The sequence below is a fragment of the Eulemur rufifrons genome, chromosome 16 (assembly GCF_041146395.1).
Source record: "Eulemur rufifrons isolate Redbay chromosome 16, OSU_ERuf_1, whole genome shotgun sequence".
Lineage (NCBI taxonomy): Eukaryota > Metazoa > Chordata > Mammalia > Primates > Lemuridae > Eulemur > Eulemur rufifrons.
This window is the reverse complement of record NC_090998.1, coordinates 96,559,071-96,582,355: the sequence shown is the minus strand read 5'-3', so window position 1 is coordinate 96,582,355 and position 23,285 is coordinate 96,559,071. Positions and strand designations below refer to the sequence as shown.

Here is a 23,285-nt window from a genome sequence, read left to right as displayed (position 1 = left end):
GCAGGCACGTCTGGCATGTGTGTCCTCTGAGACAGGGTAGAAGGCTGGAGCCTGACGTGCCCACTTCCCCTGAGTGGCAGGAAGGAGCGACTCCCAGGCTGCCCACCGCAGTGCGGGGGGCATGGAGCCCCCTAACCACTGCCTTCTGGAGCTGGAGCTGCTCAGCTGCCAGCTGGCACGCTTTAGGACCCTCCATCCCTGTGAGGAACAAGCCCATCAGCGGGGACCCTGGCCGTGAGGGCAGAGCCGGGTGGTGGGGTGAGGAGGGAGGGAGCCAGAAGCAGGGGAGCAAGGTGTGGAGGTCAGTGCTTTGGTAGCTCTGTGACCCCAGGCCAGTCATTTGGCTCTCTGTGCCTCAGTTTCCTCATCTGGAGATGGAGAGAATCTCACTAAGCTCCCGGGCTGCCGCGAGGATGTGATAAACACATACATGTGCAGCTGTGGCACATGGGAGGTCCCCGGAAGTGAGCGTCTTAATGGTTGAGCAGCAGGTGTGTGGAGCCTCTGGGCACAGACACAGCAGGAAGTTCTGAGGGGCGGAAGGGCCCCTGTGTCCTGGCAGCCCAGCACACGGGGCAGGGATGCGGGGTCTCTCGGGTGGTTGGAGGTCGGGAGTGGCGAATGTCTCGTCTTTGGTCTGGGAGCCACTGGGTGCAGGGCCCGGGTGCCGAGTGTGAGTCTCGGCTGCCTGGGCTGGTCCCGTTCTGCCTGAGGTGGCCTCCCCATTGCTGTGGCTGCCAGCGGGTCACCTCTCAGGAGAGTGGGGAGGGCCCCTGAGACAGTGGATGCCGGGGCTGGCTGTGTCTCTGTCACCTCAGAGGGTGCAGGCAGCCAGTGCTGGCCCACCTGTAGGTCCCTCACCTGGGGATCAGAGTCACCTTGTGCGCCCTGGGCTGGGCTCTGGGGCAGCCCGAGGACCAGACAGACGCCCTCTGCCAGCCCTTGGCCCTGGAGGGCCTTGGCGGTGGTCAGCTAGTTTAATGCCGCTGCCCAGGGCTGGGGCGTCTGGGAGCAGGAGACACACTCGACCTGGGCAGGGGTCCTCCTGCTCCCGCAGCTGAGTGCGTGCCTGCCTGGGAGAGGGCCGGGACCCCTAGCATCCGAGAAAAAGGCCTTTCACTCCATGGCCTCTGCTCTTTCAGTCCTGACCGTGATGAGCTGGCCACACTCGAGCCCCATCTGCCGTCCCCACCCATGTTCCCGCCCTCTGGAGCAGGTTGGGGCTGTTTGGGACGGCCTCAGCTGCCCCTCAGCCCCCGCCCGCCCTGGCAGCCTAAAGGGGCCCAGGGCCTTGGGTCTGACCGCTTTGGGGGGACTGTGGCGCTTTGGGGGGACTGTGGCGGTGGGGAGGCTGGGAGGCTGGGGAGGCTGCAGGCCCCTCGCGCCCGTCCTGCTGCAGCTGGCCTCGGGGGGCCGCCCGAGTGTTGAGGTCTGGGTGGGTGGTGCAGCAGGAGGTGCTGTCCTCCCCTCTTTCTCCTCCCTCTTCCTATAGCCGGGTTCTTCCCAGGCAGCGGAGCCGGCCAGTGCTGGTCAGCGCGGGCAGCAGGGGGTGTGGACGGTGGGGGTGTGGCGGGGGCGGAGAGCCTGCCGTCCGTGGCTTCCCCACAATGCACGCTGTCCTGGGCAGGGCCCGCCGGGCGTCAGAGCCTGGCACTGGTGATGGGGCGCTGCCAGCCGACAGCAGAACAGCAGCCTGTGTTCTCCCTGCAGCCTGCATGGGGGGCCGCAGGAGAGCGTGCTCCTCGAGGGGCTTTGATGACGGGAGCCCCAGTGTTGCCCTTGGTGGGCCTCCCCTCATCCCTGGGCTCCAGGGTGGACGGGACGGGGACTTCCCTCCTGTCTGTGCCTCAGGGAACCTGGTGCCCCTGTGACAGCGGCTGTGCTGTTTGGATTAGTCCTGTCACTGTGGGGTGGAGGGGAGGACGCTCCCGTCTGCTCTTGTCTGCACTGAGGCGGGAGCTTGGCTGCTGTCGGTCCCTCCCCCTTACGGCTCTGGGGCTTGAGTGGGTGGGGGAGCCATGGCAGAGCACCCTGCACCCCGAGAGTGCAGGCCAGAGGCCGAGCTGCAGCCTGGTCCTCGAGGGCGCAGCGCTGAGGTGCAGGCTGGGCTCTCATGAGGCGAGGGGAGAGGGGGAGAGGGCCGGCTCCGGGGCCTTTCGGGGGCGTGTCTGGGGGTGCTGCGTCCTGTTGGCCCTGGGGCTGCGGAAGCTGGCGGTGCTTCCCACTGAGGAGCCTTCTAGCTCGTGGGGTGTGGGGAGGAGGGTCGTGTTGCTGACTGTATGCATTCCCCAAGCCGTCCTTAGGCTGTGCTCTGCGTCAGGAGCTGGAGCTTGCTGTGGGCCAGCTGGTGACAGGTGTGCCGGCGGCCACTGGGGCTGTGGGGGGAGGGAGGTCCTCGGGGTCCCTGCAGGCCCCAGGCTTGGGGCAGAGAACTTCCCGGAGCAGGGCACACTGGGCTGAGACCCAAAGGGCAGGTCTAGGGCTGCCATGGCCCGGAGGAGCTTGGGGAGAGACGCCTGCTCGGCTGGCCTGACCTGACCCTCCACCCCCAGCTCCAGGAGAGGGGAGCTCAGGGCTGGTTCTGTGGAGGGCGGAGCCCGTCAGAGGACTTTCAGGCTGAGTGGCACGGAGCTGGCGTGGACGGTGACCCGCAGCTCTGTGTCCATGCCCCTGCCTGGCCTGGTTGGGAGGCTGCGGAGTAGAGGCTGCTGTTGCTACTCGCACACCCTCTCTTCCTCCTCCTGCTGCCTCGTGGCAAGAACTGGGTGAGCCCTGGGTGCCAGCCAGGGCCGGGCCCAGATGGTGGTTTGGGGCCCAGCACAAGGAGGCCCCTGGGGGAGTGGGTGGGGGCGGAGCCTCGGCTGGGAGTGCCGGCCTGGGTGTGTGGAGGTGGGGGTGGCACTGGCAGACACCTGGCCCCACTGTAGCGTCCTCTACTGGTGTCAGTGGCAGGAGGGGGAGGGGAGGAGGAAGCTGAGGTTTTGAGAGTCAGAGGTGGCCTCTCACCGCCCGCCACCTCCCTCTGGGCGGCAGCCTGCCTGTTCCTGGCTCCCGTGCCCGGCCTCTGGGGTCCTGCAGCGGCCGGTGGTCTTCCAGGGCCGCGGCCCGGCTCGCCTGCCTTCGGGGGCCTGGGGAGCATGTGGAGTTGGGCTGCCTGTGCGCAGGTGGCCCAGGCGGGCTGGACGCGGGGTGTGGCCCGGCAGGCTCTCAGAGGCTGCGTGCTGTGGCTTTCCTGGGCGCAGGTCCACGGGAGGCTCCGTGTCACGTGCCCTCCCCTTGCCCACCTGCCCCTGCTCCTGGCATGGGTGGCAGTGCTGAGGCCCAAGCAGAGGACGGGGACCCTGCTGCCTGGGGACCTGCGGGCTGTGTGTGGAAGTGAAGGCAAGGATGGCGTTGTCTTCCTCTGCACCCCGCTCCCCACTCCCCGAGTCCTGCAGGCCCAGGGAGCCATCTCTTGGCAGAGCTGGGCCCCAAGTGTCCCGTTGTGGCCCTCATCTTGCTTCCTGTTTGGTTCTGAAGGGGGGTAGATGGGCCTTCCCGCATCCGTGTGGGCTGGGCCTGGAAACAGTGCCCTGGGTATGGTTTGGGGGGAAGCAGGCCAGAGGGGGATTAGGGGTCATGGGTTCTGAGGAGAGGAGGAGGACCTGGGGAAGACGTGGGCCTCCTGGCACCCCTTCCCCCAAAGCCCTCCTCCCTCACCCAGGGGACCAGGGACTGAGCTCAGGGCCTGTCATCTGGCCTGCACGCGGGGGCTGCCAGGGCGGGGAGCAGGCCGGGGGCCAGGCCCTTCCCACCCTGCCCAGGGCTGCGGGCCCCAGGGCGTTCTTCACTGGGCGTCCTGAGACCACACTCCGCCTCCACCCCCTCTGGGGCCTCCTGGCTGTGGGCATGGATCTAGCAGATGCTCACTAAACCGCAGCCTCTAGAGCCTGTGTCGGCACCTCTCTGTCTCGAGGTGCCGTGGACAGGAAGCAGTTGGGGCTGTGGGCACGGGTGTCCTCCCCGCTGCTTGAACCCCGCACAGACGGTGGGTTCTCTGCACCCCAGCGTGGGCCGAGGCTGCAGGTGACAGGGAGCTCTGGGGGACGTGCTGTGCACAGGTGTGCCCCGCTGGTGTGGTGCTCACTGCCTGGCAGGCGGCGAGACTTAGGGGGGCCGAGGGCCTTAGTGGCGGGCTGGCTGTGGGGGCAGATGCCGAGTGGGCTATGGAACATTCCAGAACTGTTGCTCATTAGAGGGTCTCATGCTGTGTGAAGGTGGGCTAGTCTGTGACAGACAGAAGGAGGTCTCTGGTGTGTGGCACTGACATGGTGGGCGTGGGGGACGTGGCTTGCAGGAATCTGGGAGCTTCTCTCTCTGCTCCCAGCCCTGGGGTCTGCAGCTGCCCAGCGGCCTCTGCGTAAGGGCTATGATTAGGTAATTGAGGCCCGTGTGGTGCCAGGTGAGGGCCTGGTGGGTGGGGTGTTTGCACCCTGGGCCGCCAGGCGGCTGGCTGGACCCTGCAGCCTCCTGGGGGGTGAGGGGCGCTCTGACCACCGCCCTTGTCCTCAGGGAGTGGGGAAGGCCAGGGCCAGATTCTGCAGCGCTTCCCGGAGAAGGACTGGGAGGACAACCCGTTCCCCCAGGGGATCGAGCTGGTGAGTGGGGGAGGCGGGCCGGGTGGCCCCTCACTCCAACCCCTGGGACTGAGGAGCCCCCACAGTGCCTGGGCCCTGCCGGGCTGGGGACAGGAGAGGCAGAGCTGCTGTGGAGGGCATCACTGTGTCCCGTCGTCACTCGCTCCTGGCGGTGGGGACCTTTCCTTACCACCTGGCTCCCGCCCCAGCTGGGGAGGCCCAGGGGGCGAGGCGTCCCCAGGGTCCCAGAGCGCTGTGTGTGCACTGAGCCCTGGCCCTGGCTGTGCGGACAGCGGGGCAGCGGGCGGTTTCCCACCGAGGGGGTGGGCAGAGGAGCTGACGGCCGAGCCCTCCGTGCAGTTTTGCCAGCCCAGCGGGTGGCAGCTGTGTCCCGAGAGGAATCCACCGACCTTCTTTGTTGCCGTCCTCACGGACATCAACTCGGAGCGGCACTACTGCGCCTGTCTGACCTTCTGGGAGCCGGTGGAGCCCACACAGGTCAGCTTGGGGGCTCTAGGGGGCAGCCGGTGTGAAGCAGGGCCCCTAGGCTTCGGCCACCTCCCCGCCTCTGGCTCTGGGGGTGTCTTGCACCCCACGGAGGCCACAGTTCCTGGAGGGCCAGGCCAGTGGGAGCCACCTGTGTCCCCCCTCCCCCAACCCTGGCTGGAAGAGAGCAGGGAGGACGGGCTTGTGTCTGCAGGAAGCCGCGTGCTCTGAGGACACCGTGGAGAGGGAGGAGGCAGTGGAAGAGGGAGGCCAGGAGGGGCTGTCACCCACAGCGCCCGCCCCGGCTGGCCAGCTGTTTGCTCCGAAGACACTGGTGCTGGTGTCACGACTGGACCATGCGGAGGTGTTCAGGGTGAGGCAGGCGGCCTGGGCGGCGAGCGGGGACGCGGGTGGCCCCTCGGCAGTGCCGCCATTTCCTGGTCTGGTCCGTGCAGAACAGCCTGGGTCTCATCTACGCCATCCACGTGGAGGGCCTGAACGTGTGCCTGGAGAACGTGATCGGGAACCTGCTGACCTGCACCGTGCCCCTGGCCGGGGGCTCCCAGGTGGGTCTTGGGGGCAGCTGGTGTCCCCACACCCACGGGCTCTCCTGGTGCCGTCACGGGATGGCCCTGGTAGGCACATGGAGTCCAGCCAGGGCTGAACGTGGCCGAGGCCTCGGACGCGCCCTCCCGCATCGTGGTGCCGCTGTGACTGTCCTGGCCCTGCCTGCTCACCTGGTCCTCGCTTCTGCGCTTTTGGGCCTGCGTCCTCCGCCTCTGTGCTCTCCCTGTGGGTGTCGCCTGTCTCTGGATCCTGCTGTCAGCTTGTCTGTCTGCTCCCTGTCCTGTGCTCGCGTGAGCCGGGGTGTCTAACCGTGTCTCTCTGCCCGTCTGTCCTGTGCAGCTGGACTCTGTTGAGGAAGGAGCGGTATGGACTCTTTGTTTCTTTTCCGCCCAGGCCCCGTCCCCACCCGGCTCAGAGGCAGCCGCCCTGCCCTGAGTCTTCTCGGCAGCGCTGTTGGGGCGACAGGTGGGGCGTGGCCTTCCCCCTGCGCCGTGCCACCGCCACGGCCAGTCCCACTCGGTCTGTCTGTTCACAGGGCCTGCCCAGGGCCACAGAGCTCCGGGCCGACTGGGGTCTGGTCCCCCTGCTGAGCCTTGACCCTTCTCTCTCCGCAGAGAACCATCTCCCTGGGGGCCGGCGACCGGCAGGTCATACAGACCCCGCTGGCCGACTCGCTGCCGGTCAGCCGCTGCAGCGTGGCCCTGCTCTTCCGCCAGCTGGGTGAGCCTGCCCGTCCCGCCAGGCGCGGCTTCCTCCCCCGGGGCTGGGCGTCGGGTGTGGGCTCTCTGTGCCCAGGGCCCTCTCCAAACCTCGCGTCGTCTTCAGGCATCACCAACGTGCTGTCGTTGTTCTGCGCTGCCCTCACGGAGCACAAGGTCCTCTTCCTGTCCCGGAGCTACCAGCGACTCTCAGACGCCTGCCGGGGCCTCCTGGCGTTGCTGTTCCCTCTCCGATACAGGTGCTCACCTGCCGCCTGACAGCCCCCGGCCCCCACGCCTAGCTCCCCGCCCGGCCCCCCGCCCGGCCCTGTCGTCTGGGCTCACTGCGTCCTCTGGGGCCCGTACAGCTTCACCTACGTGCCCATCCTGCCCGCCCAGCTGCTGGAGGTCCTCAGCACACCCACGCCTTTCATCATCGGGGTCCACGCGGCCTTCCAGGCAGAGACCCAGGAGCTGGTAAGGGCTGTGGTTTGTGTCCGCCTCACTGCACAGGCCTGTGGGCCCCTGACCACTCGCTCCCTTGGCCACAGCTGGACGTGATTGTTGCTGACCTTGACGGAGGGACGGTGACTGTCCCCGAGTGTGTGCACATTCCACCTCTGCCGGAGCCACTGCAGAGCCAGACGCACAGTGTCCTGAGCATGGTGAGGGGCCTCGGGGAAGCTGTGGCCTTGTGGCCTGCGGGCTGCGGCTGCCTGGCCCTGGCCGCAGGGGCGTCCAGAGCAGAGGCCAGTGTGCAGCCACCTGCCCCTCTGCCCCGCAGGTCCTGGACCCAGAGCTGGAGTTGGCCGACCTCGCCTTCCCCCCACCCACGACCTCCACCTCCTCCCTGAAGATGCAGGTGGGAGTCGTCACCGCCCCGGTGTGGAGACCCCCACGCCTCCCACTGCTCACTTAGGGCCGCTGCCGCGGGCCGGGCTGGCAGCACTGAGCACTGAGCACAGGGCGGCCCCCACTGCGGGCGGGCGGCCCCAGGCAGGAAGCCCCTGTAGACAGTTGCGTGTGGGGCCGTGAGTGGCACAGCCAAGGCGGCAGGGCCCCTTGAGGACCAGGACTCAGCGTCCGGTCACAAAGAGCCTCTGAGGGTCCTGAGCAGGAGCAGCTTGTCCAGTTTCGGCGGAGTTGTGTGGCCGGCCGGGTGTGGCTGGTGGAAGGAGGGGGCGGAGGAGCGCGGGGAGGGGTGGGCGCAGCCGGGCGGTCTGGGGGGCTGGCGCCCGGCGCTCACCGACCTGTGCTCCCAGGACAAGGAGCTGCGAGCCGTGTTTCTGCGGCTGTTCGCGCAGCTGCTGCAGGGCTACCGCTGGTGCCTGCACGTGGTGCGCGTCCACCCGGAGCCCGTCATCCGCTTCCACAAGGTGGGCCGCCGCCGGCCGTGGGTCTGGGGGAGGGGACCGCCGTGGAGCCCCGGAGGCTGATCTCCCATGTGTCCCCAGGCAGCCTTCCTGGGCCAGCGCGGGCTGCTGGAAGATGACTTCCTGATGAAGGTGCTGGAGGGCATGGCCTTCGCCGGTTTCGTGTCGGAGCGGGGGGTCCCATACCGCCCCACGGACCTGTTTGATGAGGTGTGTCCCGCTCTGTCCCCTGGCCCCTGCTCCGCTGGCCTGCCTGACCCTGCCTCCCCTCCCTCCTGCCCCCAGCTGGTGGCCCACGAGGTGGCACGGATGCGGGCCGACGAGAGCCATCCCCAGCGGGTGCTGCGGCACGTCCAGGAACTGGCGGAACAGCTCTATAAGAACGTAGGGACGCTGGCAGCGGGGGGCCTCGTGCCACCTTGGGCCCCGGCCCCGCCCCACACCTGCCGTCTCCCCCCAGGAGAACCCGTACCCCGCCGTGGCGATGCACAAGGTGCAGAGGCCGGGCGAGGCCAGCCACCTGCGCCGGGCGCCCCGGCCCTTCCCGCGGCTGGACGAGGGCACCGTGCAGTGGATCGTGGACCAGGCCGCCGCCAAGATGCAGGGCGCGCCCCCCGCCGTGAAGGCAGAGCGGAGGACCACGGTGCCCTCTGGGCCCCCTATGAGTGCGTGATGCGGGAGGGGCGGCCCCCAGCATGGCCAGGACGGGGGCGGGGCCGGGGTGAGCATGTGCTGTCCCCCCAGCTGCCATTCTGGAGCGGTGTGGCGGGCCGCAGGCCACCAGCGCCCGCCGGCTGGAGGTGGTGCGCAACTGCATCTCCTACGTGTTCGAGGGGAAGATGCTTGAGGCCAAGAAGGTGAGGGGGGGGCTCCAACCTGGGGCCAGGGAGTGGCTCTCGGAGGAGGCTCGGGCCTCACCTCTGGGCTGCGGGGCGCCTGAGGTGGCCGGAGGGGAGGGCAGGGCAGGGGGCGTCCGGTCACCCTCCTTGCTCTCGGTGGGTGGTGGGAGGCGCCTTCAGGGGAGACTCAGAAAGGGGCATTTAATTGCGACTTTTGGAAATCGGAGGATCCTCAAGGTTTCCACTGTTGAGTTTTCTGTGTACCCTTCCTCCAAGAAAGGACCGTACGTTTCCTGTTTTTTGTAAAGTTTAGAAAATGGAGCTCACTGTGGTGCTGCCGCGCACGCCCTGGTGTTGACCTGCCACCTCTGGGCCTTTCCCGACAGCCAGTTTGAGTCTGTCTGGGTTTTTTCACGGCTCTGTGGCGTCCCCGTGGTGTCCGGTTTTATGAATAGCAGCAACGGGACAAGCCCTGAGCCCTTTCTCTGGCCTGGCCTGTGCCACGTGGGTCACCTGCTCGGGCCCGTGCTCTCTGGACACTGAGCCGGCGCCACGGGGCCTCCCTCTGGAGCACGTGTCCTCGCTGGCCTGTGAGCATGCGGCCGTGGGACCCTCACGCCTCTGGGCACCTGCACGCGTGGGCTCCCTGGGTCCCCTGGGAGTTGTGGTCTCGGCTGGTCAGCAGAGCCCCAGTGTCGGGGAACACTCCGTTGATGGCTGTCCGTGTCCTCCGTGCCTGGAGCAGGGCTCTGGCCGCCGGGGCACCCGCGGCCCGTGTGTGCGGGTCTTCTCCGTGCCTCCCTGCGAGCCCTCAGCCCTGTCCCCTGCCCCCTGCCCCCGCCCCCAGCTGCTCCCGGCCGTGCTGCGGGCCCTGAAGGGGCGAGCTGCCCGCCGCTGCCTGGCGCAGGAGCTGCACCTGCACGTGCAGCAGAACCGCGCGGTGCTCGACCACCAGCAGTTCGACTTCGTCGTCCGCATGATGAACTGCTGCCTGCAGGTGAGGCGGGGCCTCCCGTCCCACCGCGGTGTGGCGCCAGAGTGGGGGCAGGCAGGAGATTCTGGTCTGTGGGCGAGGGGATCTCTGTGCGTGTGGGGTGGGGGTCCGCAGTCTGCAAGGGGGGCAGGTAGGGGAGACCCCTGTTGGAGGCAGGTGCAGGGTCGTGGGGTCTCCTGATCCTGAACCTCCCAGGCGACCCTGAGGAGCTGGAGCCCGTGGTTTGGGTCACAGTCTGGTGGTCAGGGGGCAGCAAGGGTGTGGTGGAGCTGGGCATGCCTGGGTGAGGAGGAAGGTCCCCCGGGCTTAGCGCTGTGCCCGCAGGACTGCACCTCTCTGGATGAGCACGGCATCGCGGCGGCCCTGCTGCCCCTGGTCACGGCCTTCTGCCGGGTGAGTGCTCGGGGACCCAGGGCTCCTCCCCAGGGCCCTCCTGGCTACATCCAGCTGACCTCCCACCGGCTTCTGCAGAAGCTGAGCCCGGGGGTGACGCAGTTTGCGTACAGCTGCGTGCAGGAGCACGTGGTGTGGAGCACCCCGCAGTTCTGGGAGGCCATGTTCTACGGGGACGTGCAGACCCACATCCGAGCCCTCTATCTGGAGCCCGCTGAGGACCGAGCGCCCTCCCAGGTGTGCGGGGACTCCCTGGGCCTGGGCCGGCAGTGGGAGCCGGTGTCCCTGGCTCACGTGCCTGGTGCCGTGGCAGGAGGCTGGGGAGGCTCCTTCCCGGGAGGACGAGCGCTCTGCCCTGGACGTGGCTTCTGAGCAGCGGCGCCTGTGGCCGACCATGAGCCGCGAGAAGCAGCAGGAGCTGGTGCAGAAGGAGGAGAGCACGGTGTTCAGCCAGGCCATCCACTACGCCAACCGCATGAGCTACCTCCTGCTGCCCCTGGACAGCAGCAAGAGCCGCCTGCTGCGGGAGCGCGCGGGGCTGGGCGACCTGGAGAGCGCCAGCAACAGCCTGGTCACCAACAGGTGGGCGGGGTGGGGGCGGGGGGGTGGGCGACGGGGCCAGGGTTTGGGGCCTGTGCCCACCGCCCCCTCCCTGGCCCAGCATGGCGGGCAGTGTGGCCGAGAGCTATGACACTGAGAGCGGCTTCGAGGATGCGGAGACCTGTGACGTGGCGGGCGCTGTGGTCCGCTTCATCAACCGCTTCGTGGACAAGGTCTGCACGGAGAGCGGGGTCACCAGCGACCACCTCAAGGGGCTGCACGTCATGGTGCCAGGTATGGGGTCTGGGCGTGGGTCTCTCCCCTCAGACGGGTGGCGTGGCCAGGGCGTGAGAGCTGCTCTCCCCAGACATCGTCCAGATGCACATCGAGACCCTGGAGGCCGTGCACCGTGAGAGCAAGAGGCTGCCCCCCATCCAGAAGGTGAGCGGGGGCCCGGCGGGCTGCGGGCGCCGGGGCCTGGGCTGGGCCCTGAGCTGCCGCCCTGTGTCTGAGCAGCCCAAACTGCTGCGGCCGCGCCTGCTGCCCGGCGAGGAGTGCGTGCTGGACGGCCTGCGCGTCTGTCTGCTGCCGGACGGGCGAGAGGAGGGCGCCGGGGGCAGCGGAGGGGGCCCTGCCCTGCTCCCGGCTGAGGGCGCCGTCTTCCTCACCACGTACCGAGTCATCTTCACCGGGATGCCCACCGACCCCCTGGGTGAGCCTTCAGACCGTCACCCTGGCCCCCCGGCCCCTTCCCGCGAGGGCTGTGGGGGTGGGTGGAGCATCCGTGCATGCCCCCCTTTCTCTGGGGTGTAGGGCCCCAGTCTATCTCCCCACCCCCCAGAGCCCCCGAGACGTGGTCCCCTCCCCCCTCTGACCGTGCCGCCCGCTGTCAGTGGGGGAGCAGGTGGTGGTGCGCTCCTTCCCGGTGGCCGCGCTGACCAAGGAGAAGCGCGTCAGCGTGCAGATGCCCGTGGACCAGCTCCTGCAGGACGGGCTGCAGCTGCGCTCCTGCACCTTCCAGGTGGGTGGGCTCGCGCCTGCCCCGCCCCGGGCCGGCTCGTCAGTTGGGGGCCTCGCCTTGGCTCTTGCTTGCTGTCCACTGCCCATTTGATGTGCCCTTTGAGTCCCTGTCACTTCCTTGGGGCACTGACCCTCGAGTCGGTGTCTTGGTCTGCGGTGCGAGCCCAGACCCCGCCCTGCAGCTGCCGGGACTTAGGTTCACGCAGACACTTGGCTTTGAGGGAGGGGCGTGGGGCCTGCCTCTGCTGCGGCTGGACTGAGCAGGGCCACGTCCCCGGCAGCGTCATAGCTGCGGAGTGGCCTCGGGGGCCACTCAGACCCCTGATGGCTTCTTTTCTGACACAGCTGCTGAAAATGGCCTTTGATGAGGAGGTGGGGTCCGACAGCGCCGAGCTCTTCCGCAAGCAGCTGCACAAGCTGCGCTACCCGGCGGACGTCAGGGACACCTTTGCCTTCACTCTGGGCTCTGTCCACCCACCCGGCCGGCCAGCCCGGGCCACCAAGGATAAGGGTCCTTCTCTCAGGTGTGGATCTGGGGCCCAGGGCCGGGGCACCGGGCCCCGCTGTGCTCCCCACCGCCGTGCCCGTGTCCTCACGTCCCCCGTCCCCCGGCTGACTCTGCAGGACGCTGTCCCGGAACCTGGTGAAGAACGCCAAGAAGACCATCGGGCGGCAGTACGTCACCCGCAAGAAGTACAACCCCCCCGGCTGGGAGCACCGGGGCCAGCCGCCCCCCGAGGACCAGGAGGACGAGATCTCAGGTTGGGGGCAGAGGGGGAGTCCTGGGTGGCCTCCGGGTGGGTCCCCCGTGGAGGACGGGACGCGGCAGGGTGGCCTCTGGGTTGTGACCCTGTGTGCCCGTCCTGTGCAGTGTCAGAGGAGCTGGAGCCCAGCACGCTGACGCCGTCCTCGGCCCTGAAGCCCTCGGACCGCATGACCATGAGCAGCCTGGTGGAGAGGGCTTGTTGCCGCGACTACCAGCGCCTCGGCCTGGGCACCCTGAGCAGCAGCCTGAGCCGGGCCAAGTCCGAGCCCTTCCGTGTCTCCCCGGTCAACCGCATGTACGCCATCTGCCGCAGGTGAGGTCTGCCAGGCCACGCCCGGGAGGGCACGGGCAGGGCTGGGCCCTCAGTGTCGGCTGCCCATTTGACATGGCGGCCTTGGGGTCCTCGTCATTTCTGTGGGGCACTGACCCTCGAGTCAGGGGTTCCCCGTGGGGGGGGACAGGGGCTTGGGCACCTTCACCGCCTGCTGTGGCCGTCACGGTTCCCGGTCAAGTGTGGCCGGGGTGAGGCTGCAGGGCCTGGCGGGCACCTGGCTGAGCACAGCTGCCCGGGCTCGTGGCCGAGGGCCGGAGGGGGCCTGGCCTGAGTGCCGGGGCGCCCTTGCCCCCCACGGCTTGGCTGCCTCCCCTGCTGGGGGTGTGCGCCTGGGGCAGGCGGGGCTTCCCACTACCCTCCTGCCGCCGCCTCCCTGCAGCTACCCAGGGCTGCTGATCGTGCCTCAGAGCGTCCAGGACAACGCCCTGCAGCGCGTGTCTCGCTGCTACCGCCAGAACCGCTTCCCTGTGGTGTGTTGGCGCAGCGGGCGTTCCAAGGCCGTGCTGCTGCGCTCCGGCGGCCTGCACGGCAAGGGCGTGGTTGGCCTTTTCAAGACCCAGAACGCGCCTTCTCCAGGTACCTTCTTTGTGCCGTGCCCTGGGTCTGCCCCGTCCCGCCCCGCCCCGGCCCGGCCCGGCCCACCCCAGCTCTGCCTCCTCTCCCAGGCCAGTCCCAGGCAGACTCGAGCAGCCTGGAGCAGGAGAAGTACCTGCAGGCCGTGGTCAGCTCCATGCCCCGCTACGCCGACACGTCAGGACGCAACACGCTCAGCGGCTTCTCCTCGGCCCACATGGGCAGTCACGGTGAGGGCGCCGGCGGGCAGGCCGTGGGGCGGGGCGGACTTTCGGGGGCTGTGGGGGCGTTTAGGGTGGGCAGGGCGGAAGTGGCCTAGGTGAGGGATGTTTGGTGGGAGGCAGCTGGGTGTCCCAGGGCACTGCCTGCTCTGCCCACCTGCCTCTGCGTGTCCCTGACCTGTGACCTCCTGCCAGAGGCTCCGAGTTGTCACTTGCACAGCCGGGCCTGACGGCGTCCTGCAGCCGATCTTTCCCCAGCTCCTCCCAGTTCCGCCCACCCTCGGTCCTCATTTGTCCTGGCGCCCTGGGCCTTGTCTGGGCCGTCTCACTGTCCCTGTCCGCACCGCCTGCGCACTTCCACGGTGCCCTGTGCACGGAGGCAGGTCCAGGCCGCCGCCAGCACCCGTGCAGGCCGCGCCTCCCTCTGACCCTGCGTGTTGCGGTCACGTGAAACGCAGTCCACCCTGCAAGGGGGCGCCGCTGTCCCGTTCTGCAGCGGAGGCACCGGGCCGGGGAGGGTGGGGAGGTGCCGCGGAGCCTGCCCTGGGCGCCCTGGCCCTGGGGCAAGTAGGGCTGTGTCTGTGGGTTGGCCCCAGGCGGAGAGCTGTGGTGCTGCGTGTGCTGTGTCCACCCACTGTCCACGCGGGGCGGGCAGCCGTGTGCAGGGGCGCGAGGGGCGGGCAGCCGTGTGCAGGGGCGGGAGGGGCGGGCAGCCGTGTGCAGGGGCGGGAGGGGCGGGCAGCCGTGTGCAGGGGCGCGAGGGGCGGGCAGCCGTGTGCAGGGGCGCGAGGGGCGGGCAGCCGTGTGCAGGGGCGCGAGGGGCGGGCAGCCGTGGGAGCTGAGCACCGGGAGGTGAGACCAGCAGGGCCTGACGGCCGGTGGAGGGGACGTGTTACGGGCCCACCGGGGTCTTCCCGTAGGCAGCTGCTCGTGTCCCTCCTCCCCCACCTGACCCTGATCCTCTGACCTCTCTGTCCGCCCCAACCTCATCTGACCCTGTGATTCCGTCCACCCAGCCTGCATGTGGCGCTCCCTCCCCAGGGCCCCCCGGGATCTGTCCCTGGCCAGTGGGTGCTGGGGCTCCTTGGAGGTTGTCCTTGGACTCAGCCCCAGCTACCGTTCAACACAGGCCCAGTTTGTGTCCCCACGAGGGTCCTCTGCGTGGACATCTCCCAGCACCGGGTGTGAGACCCGGAGGCTCCTGCGCTGGAGCCTGCCAAGCCCGCCACACCTAGCCTGTCACCTCTGTGGGTGCAGCAACGGCGCCCCCAGGGGTCGTGGGGGGTATGACATTCACACCAGGAGTCATCCGAAGCCTCTGGACCCCTTAGTCCCTGCCCTTGAGCTTGTGGGCCCAGCACCTGGGAGGGCATTGAGGGGCACTGGAGGGTTTTAGGGGCGGATAGCACCACCCTGCGGCAGGGCCGTCCCTGGATCTGCCTGCTGTGCCCCGGCTCCCAGGACTGGCCACGCAGTCTGCAGTCCTGGCCCACAGCTGTCGCCCTCCTGTGGGCCTCCCTCCCGGGTCTGTGCCCAGCCGTGTTCCTCAGGGGTCTGTCCTGTGAGCTGGGCGCGGGGCCCAGGGGGCCGGGAGCAGGGCCGCGAGTCCGCCCTCTTGGTCACTGGGGAACGCCATCCTCGGGAGAAGCCAGATGTGACCCACGCTCACTCCCGCCAGGAATACTTGCTCTCCAGTTCAAAAGTGGGTTTTGATTTTCCACATACCAAACCACGTGGTCTTGTTTCACAGTCGCCTGGTCTTGGTGCTTGCAGGCCGGGCTCCCCCACCCCCGTCCCAGGGCGGCCTGCGCCTCCCCTGCGTCCGTCTCCAGCCCTGGCTGGGGGCCCCCGACTGCCCGGCAGGGTGCAGGGGCTCAGCTCCCCCGCTGCGCTCTCGGGCCCTGGCCGGGCTCTGACCTCTTCACAGGACTGGGCCCTGGCCAGCGCCCTGCTGTCTCGCTGAGCCGGGGGCCTCAGTGTGGCAGCTGTCAGAGGACCTGGCTGTGGGACACAGGCCATGGTGGTCGCTGGTCGGATGGGGGTGTTGCCTCACACTCCTGTGTCCTGTCCCTGGGGGAGGCAGGTGAGCCCAGGGCACGGCACCCAGAGACCCATGGTGTGACCCCAGGGCCCAGGTCTGCTTTGCCCTGGACTGGCCGCGCTCCATCCCGTGCTGGCATCCGCAGGCTCTGAGCCGCCCTCTCTCCTCGTCCGGAGGCCTCCGGGCTTCGCCTCCCAGGCCCCGCTGTTGCTGTGTGTGCGGGGTGCGGGCCGCTGCGCGCCCTGCGTCGAGGGCAGTTCTGGGCAGGGCCTGTCAGACCAGCCCCGGCCCCTGTGCTGGGGAGCAGAGCCTGGGAGGGTGGCCGCTCGGCACAGGGGCCGGCGCGGGAGGGACTCGGAGACAGTTGTTCTGAGTGGGCCAGGTGGGAAGAGAAGGGCCGGGCGAGAGCGCAGGACTCGGGCCCCTCCCACCGTGGAGCTCTGCGGCCACCCGGGCCATTGCCTGTTACCTGTACCAGCACGACCGCGCTTCCCACTCTGAGACCAGGGACTCGGCAGTGACTCCTGCTACCTCCAGGGCTCCTGGGGGGCCTCACGGGAGCCTTTGGGCTGTGGCACCCCCAAGCTGGGTACTCCCCAGGCCTGGGGCCAGGCCTGAGCCACCTCTCTGCTGTGCCCCCAGCGCCCAGCCCCAGAGCCAGGGTCACCACGCTGTCCAACCCCATGGCGGCCTCGGCCTCCCGACGGACAGCGCCCCGAGGTACCGTACTGGGCCTGCGCAGGCCGGCTCCCCTCACCCGGCACTGATGGCCCCCGGTGGGCACTAATGTCTCCTTCCACACCTGACACTAACGGCCCTGCCCCCGGCCCCTGGCACTCACCTGCCTGACACCGAGTCCTGCCCTAGACACTAACACCGGCCACCAGCTAGTGTCTCAGCGTCTGTGTCGCAGCCCTCCTCCCTCGCACAGCCCTGCTGGGGTCCTGCCCTGGGAGCTCCGCCCCCTCCCTGGAGGCCGGGCCCAGCCAGCCCCAGGTAAGTGGTGCCCGGGCCTGGCCTGGGTGCTCACCTGCTGTCTCCTCCGCAGGGAAGTGGGGCAGCGTCCGGGCCAGCGGGCGCAGCGGTGGGCTCGGCGCCGATGTCGGCTCCCGGCTGGCTGGCAGAGACCTGCTGGGCCCCCCACAGGCCAACGGGGCCCCCTCTGATCCAGGCTTTTTGCGACCCCAGCGTGCAGCCCTCTACATCATTGGGGACAAAGCCCAGCTCAAGGTGACAGGTGGGGGCGTGGGGCCGGGCAGGGGGCGCGGGGCCTGGGCATGTCTGCCTCACGGTGCTGGGCCGGCCTCTTTCCAGGGCGTGCGGCCAGACCCCTTGCAGCAGTGGGAGCTGGTGCCCATTGAGGTGTTCGAGGCGCGGCAGGTGAAGGCCAGCTTCAAGAAGCTGCTGAAGGCGTGTGTCCCAGGCTGCCCCGCCGCGGAGCCCGGCCCGGCTTCCTTCCTGCGCTCACTGGAGGACTCGGAGTGGCTGACCCAGGTCTGCACCACCCCTGCCCTCGGCCCCCTTGGTGCGGGGCCCACCACATGGCTGGAGCTGAGCGGCCAGGGCTCTGAGTTTGTTGTGTGACGGTGTTGAACACCAGGAGGTGACAACCACCTCCACCCAAAGTCGTGGTGCCTGAAGGCAGCTGGGCAGCCAGGCTTGGCAGGAGGGTGGCAGAGAGAGTGACCCGGTCCTGGGTTTGGGTGTATCGGGCAGCCTGCTGGGCCTGGGTGGGCTGGGGGCCCACACAGGATATAGCTTGTGGGTCGGGTCCCACCGCTGTGTTCCCCTCTGGGCGGGGCTGGGCGCTGTTGGCACTGCCCTGCTGAGTGCCGGAGGGCCGGAGGGGCTGCTGGGCATGTCCGTGGTGCCTCTTCGGTCCGGGGGAGTGCTGAGCTTGCCCGGGGCAGACCGGTGCTGTGCCCACCCGGCAGGGCTGCAGACACTGCCAGCCTCACTCGGGTGCCGCGGGCACGTGAGTCTCTGCGGCCTGGTCAGCGATGGGGCCGGAGCGGGTCTCGGAGTGCTGAGGGGGCTGCCTCCCTGCAGATCCACAAGCTGCTGCAGGTGTCGGTGCTGGTGGTGGAGCTGCTGGACTCGGGCTCCTCCGTCCTGGTGAGCCTGGAGGACGGCTGGGACATCACCACCCAGGTATGTGGCAGGCGGAGCCACGGGCGGGCCGGGGTCCCCGGGGCTCCGTCCTGACCCCTGGCGGTGTCGGCAGGTGGTGTCCTTGGTGCAGCTGCTCTCAGACCCCTTCTACCGCACGCTGGAGGGCTTCCGCCTGCTGGTGGAGAAGGAGTGGCTGTCCTTTGGGCACCGCTTCAGCCACCGCGGGGCCCACACCCTGGCCGGGCAGAGCAGCGGCTTCACACCTGTCTTCCTGCAGTTCCTGGACTGTGTGCACCAGGTGGGCCGGCGGCCGTGTGGGGCGGGGGCTGTGTGCTGACGCCTGACCCCTGACCCCTGACCCCTGACCCCTGACCCTGTGGCGCACAGGTCCACCTGCAGTTCCCCATGGAGTTTGAGTTCAGCCAGTTCTACCTCAAGTTCCTTGGCTACCACCACGTGTCCCGCCGTTTCCGGACCTTCCTGCTGGACTCTGACTACGAGCGCATCGAGCTGGGTATGTGGGGGCGGCTGGGGCGGCTGCGAGGCCGGGAGGGGCCCGGGCTCAGCGCTGCCCCTGTGCAGGGCTGCTGTACGAGGAGAAGGGGGAGCGCAGGGGCCAGCTGGCCTGCAGGTCCGTGTGGGAGTACGTGGACCGGCTAAGCAAGAGGACACCCGTGTTCTACAACTACATGTACGCGCCCGAGGACACAGAGGTGAGCTGGGGCCTGGCTGGGGCGGTGGCTCCCGCCCGGCCCAGGTCCTCAACGCCAGCCCCACCCCCAGGTGCTGCGGCCCTACAGCAACGTGTCCAACTTGAAGGTGTGGGACTTCTACACTGAGGAGACGCTGGCTGAGGGGCCCCCTTACGACTGGGAACTGGCCCAGGGGCCCCCCGAGCCCCCCGAGGAGGAACGGCCTGATGGAGGCGCTCCCCAGAGCAGGCGCCGTGTGGTGTGGCCCTGCTACGACAGCTGTCCCCGAGCCCAGCCTGATGCCATCTCACGCCTGCTGGAGGTGTGTGCGGTCCCAGAACAGGGCTTGGCCCAGCACCTTCTTCTTGCTCAGACACCAGGGGTGTGCATCTGTGTGTGTGCCTGTGTGTGTGCCTGTGTGTGTGCACGTGTAGGCACGTGTAGGTACGTGTGCATGCGTGTGAGTCCAGGTACCCCTGGGTGTTGGGGTGGCCCTGCCTTCCCCCTACCAGATCACCTGCTACTGGCCTGGGTGGCTGTGGCTGCCCTGTGGCCCCACCCCACCTCGGGTGGGTGTTTGCAGACTGGTGAGCAGAGGGCTGTGGTCACAGACCCCAGATCTCGGGACTCAGCCTCTGGTCCGGGCACGTGGCCTTCCCCTGAGCTGCCTTTGGGAGCTCGGGCAGCGCTGTGGGGTCAGCCCGCAGGGCCAGCGTTTGCCCGGGAACCGCTCCCTGCCAGACTGCCCGCCCCACCTGCCCCAGCATGAGCACAGCAGCTCCTCCAGGTTCTTTTTTTTTTTTTTTTAAATAGTTAAACATACTTAATAGAAATATATATATATTTTTTTAAATCTTCTTTCTTTTTTTTTTTTTTTTTTTTTGAGACAGAGTCTCACTTTGTTGCCCAGGCTAGAGTGAGTGCTGTGGCGTCAGCCTAGCTCACAGCAACCTCAAACTCCTGAGCTCAAGGGATCCTCCTGTCTCAGCCTCCCGAGTAGCTGGGACTACAGGCATGCACCACCATGCCCGGCTAATTTTTCTATATACATATTTTTAGTTGTCCATATAATTTCTTTCTATTTTTAGTAGAGACGGGGGTCTCGCTCTTGCTCAGGCCGGTCTCGAACTCCTGACCTTGAGCGATCCACCAGCCTCGGCCTCCCAGAGTGCTAGGATTACAGGCCTGAGCCACCGCGCCCGGCCCTTAATAGAAATATTAATCATCTTGAAGCATCTTGCCTGAAGAAAAAGAACAAGCATTAAAGTAAAGTAATATTACATCTTCTTTCATTGCTGAAACCATGAAATAATGCCTTTTGTGATCAAAGTAATAATTTTTTATCATGCAAAAGATAAACATATTTTTTGAGACAGAGTCTCGCTCTGTCACCTGGTGTCAGCCTTGCTGACAGCAACCTCTAACTCCTGGGCTTAAGTGATCCTCCTGCCTCAGCCTCCAGAGTAGCTGGGACTACAGTTCACTGCCCGGCTAATTTTTCTATTTTTAGTAGAGACGGGGTCTCGCTCTTGCTCAGGCTGGTCTCGAACTCCTGGCCTCAAGTGATCCTCCCGCCTCGGCCTCCCAGAGTGCTAGGATTACAGGCATGAGCCACGGCTGAAAAAGCTATTTTTGTTAATACATTCATAAGTGGAAACTGTATTTCAAAACAAGTTTATATAGACTCAAAAAGGCCTACACTTAAAGTGAAATTTATTTAAATACCATTATAGTTACCTTGTATGCTTCTGGCATACCCTTATTCACAGTTCATAAAGTAAAGAATCTAAACTCTTAAGTCTTAAACTGAAATAGATGCATTTTCTTTAATACATTAACTAGTTATGTCTGTTCCTCTAAGACAGGAGGAGAGAGATACTGAAATATTTTTTAAAGAACAAACAACATGTCAGCAGCAAATTTCAGTTAAACTAAATCGGAAACCAAAGTTCTACATGACCAGAGCACAAAGTTCTCTCTTCTAGGTTCTTGACCCAAAAGCTTGGGGTTGACATCGAGGCCTCTCCGGCCCCTCACGCTGCCACCCTTGCTGGGCATATCTGCTTGGCCTGAGGAATCAGGACAGAGACCCTGGGGTGGTGGTTGGGGTCGTTGGTGTGGGGGGCTGGGCCGCTGTCTCATTGAGCAGTCAGAGGGGTGTGGGCCTCAGGTCCAGACCGCAGGGCGTCTGCACCCCACTCCCGCGAATGGCTCTGTGGCCTCCGAAATGGCCTCAGTGTCTTAGAGCTTCTGCCTCCTTGAGCAGAAAGTGGGAGCGCTGATTCCCCCTCACGAGGCATAAAATGAGTGACGCGTTTCGTTGCCCCAGCATGGGGCCCGGCCCAAAGGCACCTGTGTCTCTTGGGCGTGGGGGGAGCATGAGTCATAGTTCTGTGGACGAAGGGAACCCACAGAGGAAAGAGAGTCCCTATTTATGTCTGGGAATGTTCGTCGTCTTGAACTTGGCTTGGTCTGTGGCCAGTGGAGCCACTCAGCTTTCTTAGGACTAGCGTCAGCTTGGTCCTTTATTTTTTGTACTTTTCTTTTTTGACCGGTCTGTGTCTTTATATTTAAGGTGAACTTATTGTACACAGCTGGGTCTTTTTTTTATCCAGCCTGATGGTTTCTTTTATTGAAATTTTTAGTCCATTTTTATTCACTGTAATTATTGAGGTGGTTGGGGTTTGTTTTTTTTTTTTTTTTTTTTTTTTTTGAGACAGAGTCTCACTCTGTTGCCCAGGCTAGAGTGAGTGCCGTGGCGTCAGCCCAGCTCACAGCAACCTCAAACTCCTGAGCTCAAGCAATCCTCCTGTCTCAGCCTCCCAAGTAGCTGGGACTACAGGCATGCACCACCATGCCCGGCTAATTTTTTCTATATATATTTTTAGCTGTCCGTATAATTTCTTTCTATTTTTAGTAGAGATGGGGTCTCGCTCTTGCTCAGGCTGGTCTCGAACTCCTGAGCTCAAACGATCTGCCTACCTGGGCCTCCCAGAGTGCTAGGATTACAGGCGTGAGCCACCGCACCCGGCCGAGGTGGTTGGGTTAAGTTTAATCTTTTTTCTGTTTGTCCTATTTTTGCTCCTTTAAAAAAAAAAAACAATTGAGTACTTTTTCGTATTCTAGTTTAGTATTCTAGTTTTTAGTATTCTGTTTTATACTTCATTTGGCTATTGAGCTACACCCCTGTGTTATTTTCTTAGTGGTTGCCAGGGACTGCAGTCAGCATTTCTCTTGAAGTTACTCCCGCCGTTCACGCGCAGGGGCTCCCAGCGAGCCCTTCCGTGCAGCCCCTTCCCGCCTCCGCGCCGCTGCTGTCTCCCGTCTTACTTCTCCATGTAACGGAAACACCCAGCATGTACCGTTTTTGTTTCAAACAGTCAGCTCTGTTTTGAAGAAATTAAGAAAAAAGGAAAAAGCCTTCTATTTTTGCCCTTTCCAGTATTATTCAATCTTTCAGTGTAGGTCTGGTCCGGTGTCGTGTCCCTTCAGCCTGAAGAACTTTCCCTATTTCTTGCAACGCGGATCCGCCAGCCACGAGTTCCCTCAGCTTTTGCTTATCTAAGAGTGTCTTCCTTGCGCCTCTGCTTTTTAAAGGGCATTTCCTCTGGATAGAGAATTCTAGGTTGGCAGCTTTTATGCACTCAGCAGTGTAAAGACTCCCTTGTGGTGTTTCCTGCTTGCATTGGTTCTGATCGGAAGTCTGTGTTCATTCTCGTCCTTTTAAGCTGTGTATAATGTCACCATTTTTTCCTGTACCTTTAAGATTTTTTCTTCATCTTTAGTTTCAGCAGTTTGACCTGAAGCAGTTTTCCTTTGTGTTCATCCTGCTTAAGGGTCCTTAAACTTCTTAGATCTGTGGGATGATCGTGTTTATCATATTTAATATTAGATTATCAAGTATGAAATACTTAACCGTTTCCTCAGGTACTAAGTTGGACAGTGGGTATCTGACATTTCCCTTTGACACGTCTTGTTTTATGTTTATTGTGAAGGTGCCTCCTCAGTCTTTCAAGCGCACGTTTCGGCTTGCAGTTATCTTCCACATTTTTTGTTAGAGCAACGTTTGTGAAACCACGGATAAGTCAAAAATACATGTAATTTTCGAATATGAGTTCCGTCATGGAGCAGTTGCAGCACAGACCTCTTGAAATACCAACTACGTGTGTGGGAAGGACGTGGCTAATGAACGCACAGTAAATGGATGGTTTCAGAAGTCCCGTTCTGGTGATTTTAATCTTGACAATGAGCCACGTGGGCGACCTGAGACCAAGGTGATAATGATGAGCTGAAAGCTGTCGTGGAGGTGAATCCATCTGAACTTAAGCGTGAATTAGCAGCAAGGTTTGACGTTACTATTACAATACTGGACCATTTGAGACAAATGGGCAAGGTAAAGAAGCTGGGTAGATGGTTCCGCGTGGAACAAGTGTGAGAAGAGAAATCGTCTCCAAGCTTGGCTTTCTTTGCTGTCACAACACAAAGGCGAACCATTTCTACACCGGATTGTGACATGTGATGAAAAATGGATTCTTTTTGACAATCACAAGCATTCAGCACAATGGTTGGATACAGATGAAGTACCGAAACACAGTCCAAAACCGAATATTCATCAAAAAACCTAATGGTATCTGGTGGTCCAGCGCTGGTATTATCCACTACAGCTTCATGAAACCTGGTCAGTTGATCACAGCAGATGTCTACTGCAACTAATTGGAAGAAATGATGAGGATGCTTGCGATTCAGCGGCCAAGGTTGGTCAACAGAGACAGGCCAGTCCTCTTGCAAGACAACACTCAACCACGTGTCACACAAATAACTCTGCTCACACTACCAGAGGCTGCACTTGGAAACTCTCTGTCATCCACCGTATTCACCAGACCTTGCACCAGCTGACCACCACTTCTTCCAGGCTTTGGACCACTTCTTGCAAGGAAAAATATTCAGTTCTCCACAAGCTGTGGGAAACGCCTTTCCTGATTTCATCGCCACTGGCTCTCCAGGCTTCTTCACTGCTGGC

General features: G+C 64.5%; 1 protein-coding gene across 3 annotated transcripts in view; it reads left to right on the top strand.

Annotated features, from left to right (window-relative positions):
• SBF1 (SET binding factor 1) overlaps nt 1-23,285 on the top strand; it is a 33,600-nt gene that overhangs the window by 6,979 nt on the left and 3,336 nt on the right. For 2 of the 3 annotated variants that reach the window (XM_069490010.1, XM_069490012.1), the window contains exons 2-35: nt 4,552-4,637; nt 4,977-5,114; nt 5,317-5,475; nt 5,558-5,668; nt 6,284-6,389; nt 6,495-6,627; nt 6,736-6,844; nt 6,919-7,032; nt 7,152-7,229; nt 7,630-7,743; nt 7,822-7,950; nt 8,026-8,124; nt 8,201-8,405; nt 8,485-8,597; nt 9,427-9,576; nt 9,898-9,966; nt 10,045-10,203; nt 10,280-10,548; nt 10,628-10,800; nt 10,874-10,947; nt 11,023-11,218; nt 11,400-11,527; nt 11,872-12,050; nt 12,151-12,287; nt 12,398-12,605; nt 13,006-13,202; nt 13,292-13,429; nt 16,510-16,691; nt 16,776-16,955; nt 17,511-17,612; nt 17,686-17,871; nt 17,961-18,087; nt 18,156-18,286; nt 18,357-18,587. In XM_069490010.1, coding sequence (XP_069346111.1) covers nt 4,552-4,637; nt 4,977-5,114; nt 5,317-5,475; nt 5,558-5,668; nt 6,284-6,389; nt 6,495-6,627; nt 6,736-6,844; nt 6,919-7,032; nt 7,152-7,229; nt 7,630-7,743; nt 7,822-7,950; nt 8,026-8,124; nt 8,201-8,405; nt 8,485-8,597; nt 9,427-9,576; nt 9,898-9,966; nt 10,045-10,203; nt 10,280-10,548; nt 10,628-10,800; nt 10,874-10,947; nt 11,023-11,218; nt 11,400-11,527; nt 11,872-12,050; nt 12,151-12,287; nt 12,398-12,605; nt 13,006-13,202; nt 13,292-13,429; nt 16,510-16,691; nt 16,776-16,955; nt 17,511-17,612; nt 17,686-17,871; nt 17,961-18,087; nt 18,156-18,286; nt 18,357-18,587 — 4,910 coding nt within the window. Of the gene's footprint in view, nt 1-4,551; nt 4,638-4,976; nt 5,115-5,316; nt 5,476-5,557; nt 5,669-6,283; nt 6,390-6,494; nt 6,628-6,735; nt 6,845-6,918; nt 7,033-7,151; nt 7,230-7,629; nt 7,744-7,821; nt 7,951-8,025; nt 8,125-8,200; nt 8,406-8,484; nt 8,598-9,426; nt 9,577-9,897; nt 9,967-10,044; nt 10,204-10,279; nt 10,549-10,627; nt 10,801-10,873; nt 10,948-11,022; nt 11,219-11,399; nt 11,528-11,871; nt 12,051-12,150; nt 12,288-12,397; nt 12,606-13,005; nt 13,203-13,291; nt 13,430-16,103; nt 16,182-16,509; nt 16,692-16,775; nt 16,956-17,510; nt 17,613-17,685; nt 17,872-17,960; nt 18,088-18,155; nt 18,287-18,356; nt 18,588-23,285 lie in introns of all 3 variants that reach the window. The other variant, XM_069490011.1, reaches the window with a different exon arrangement.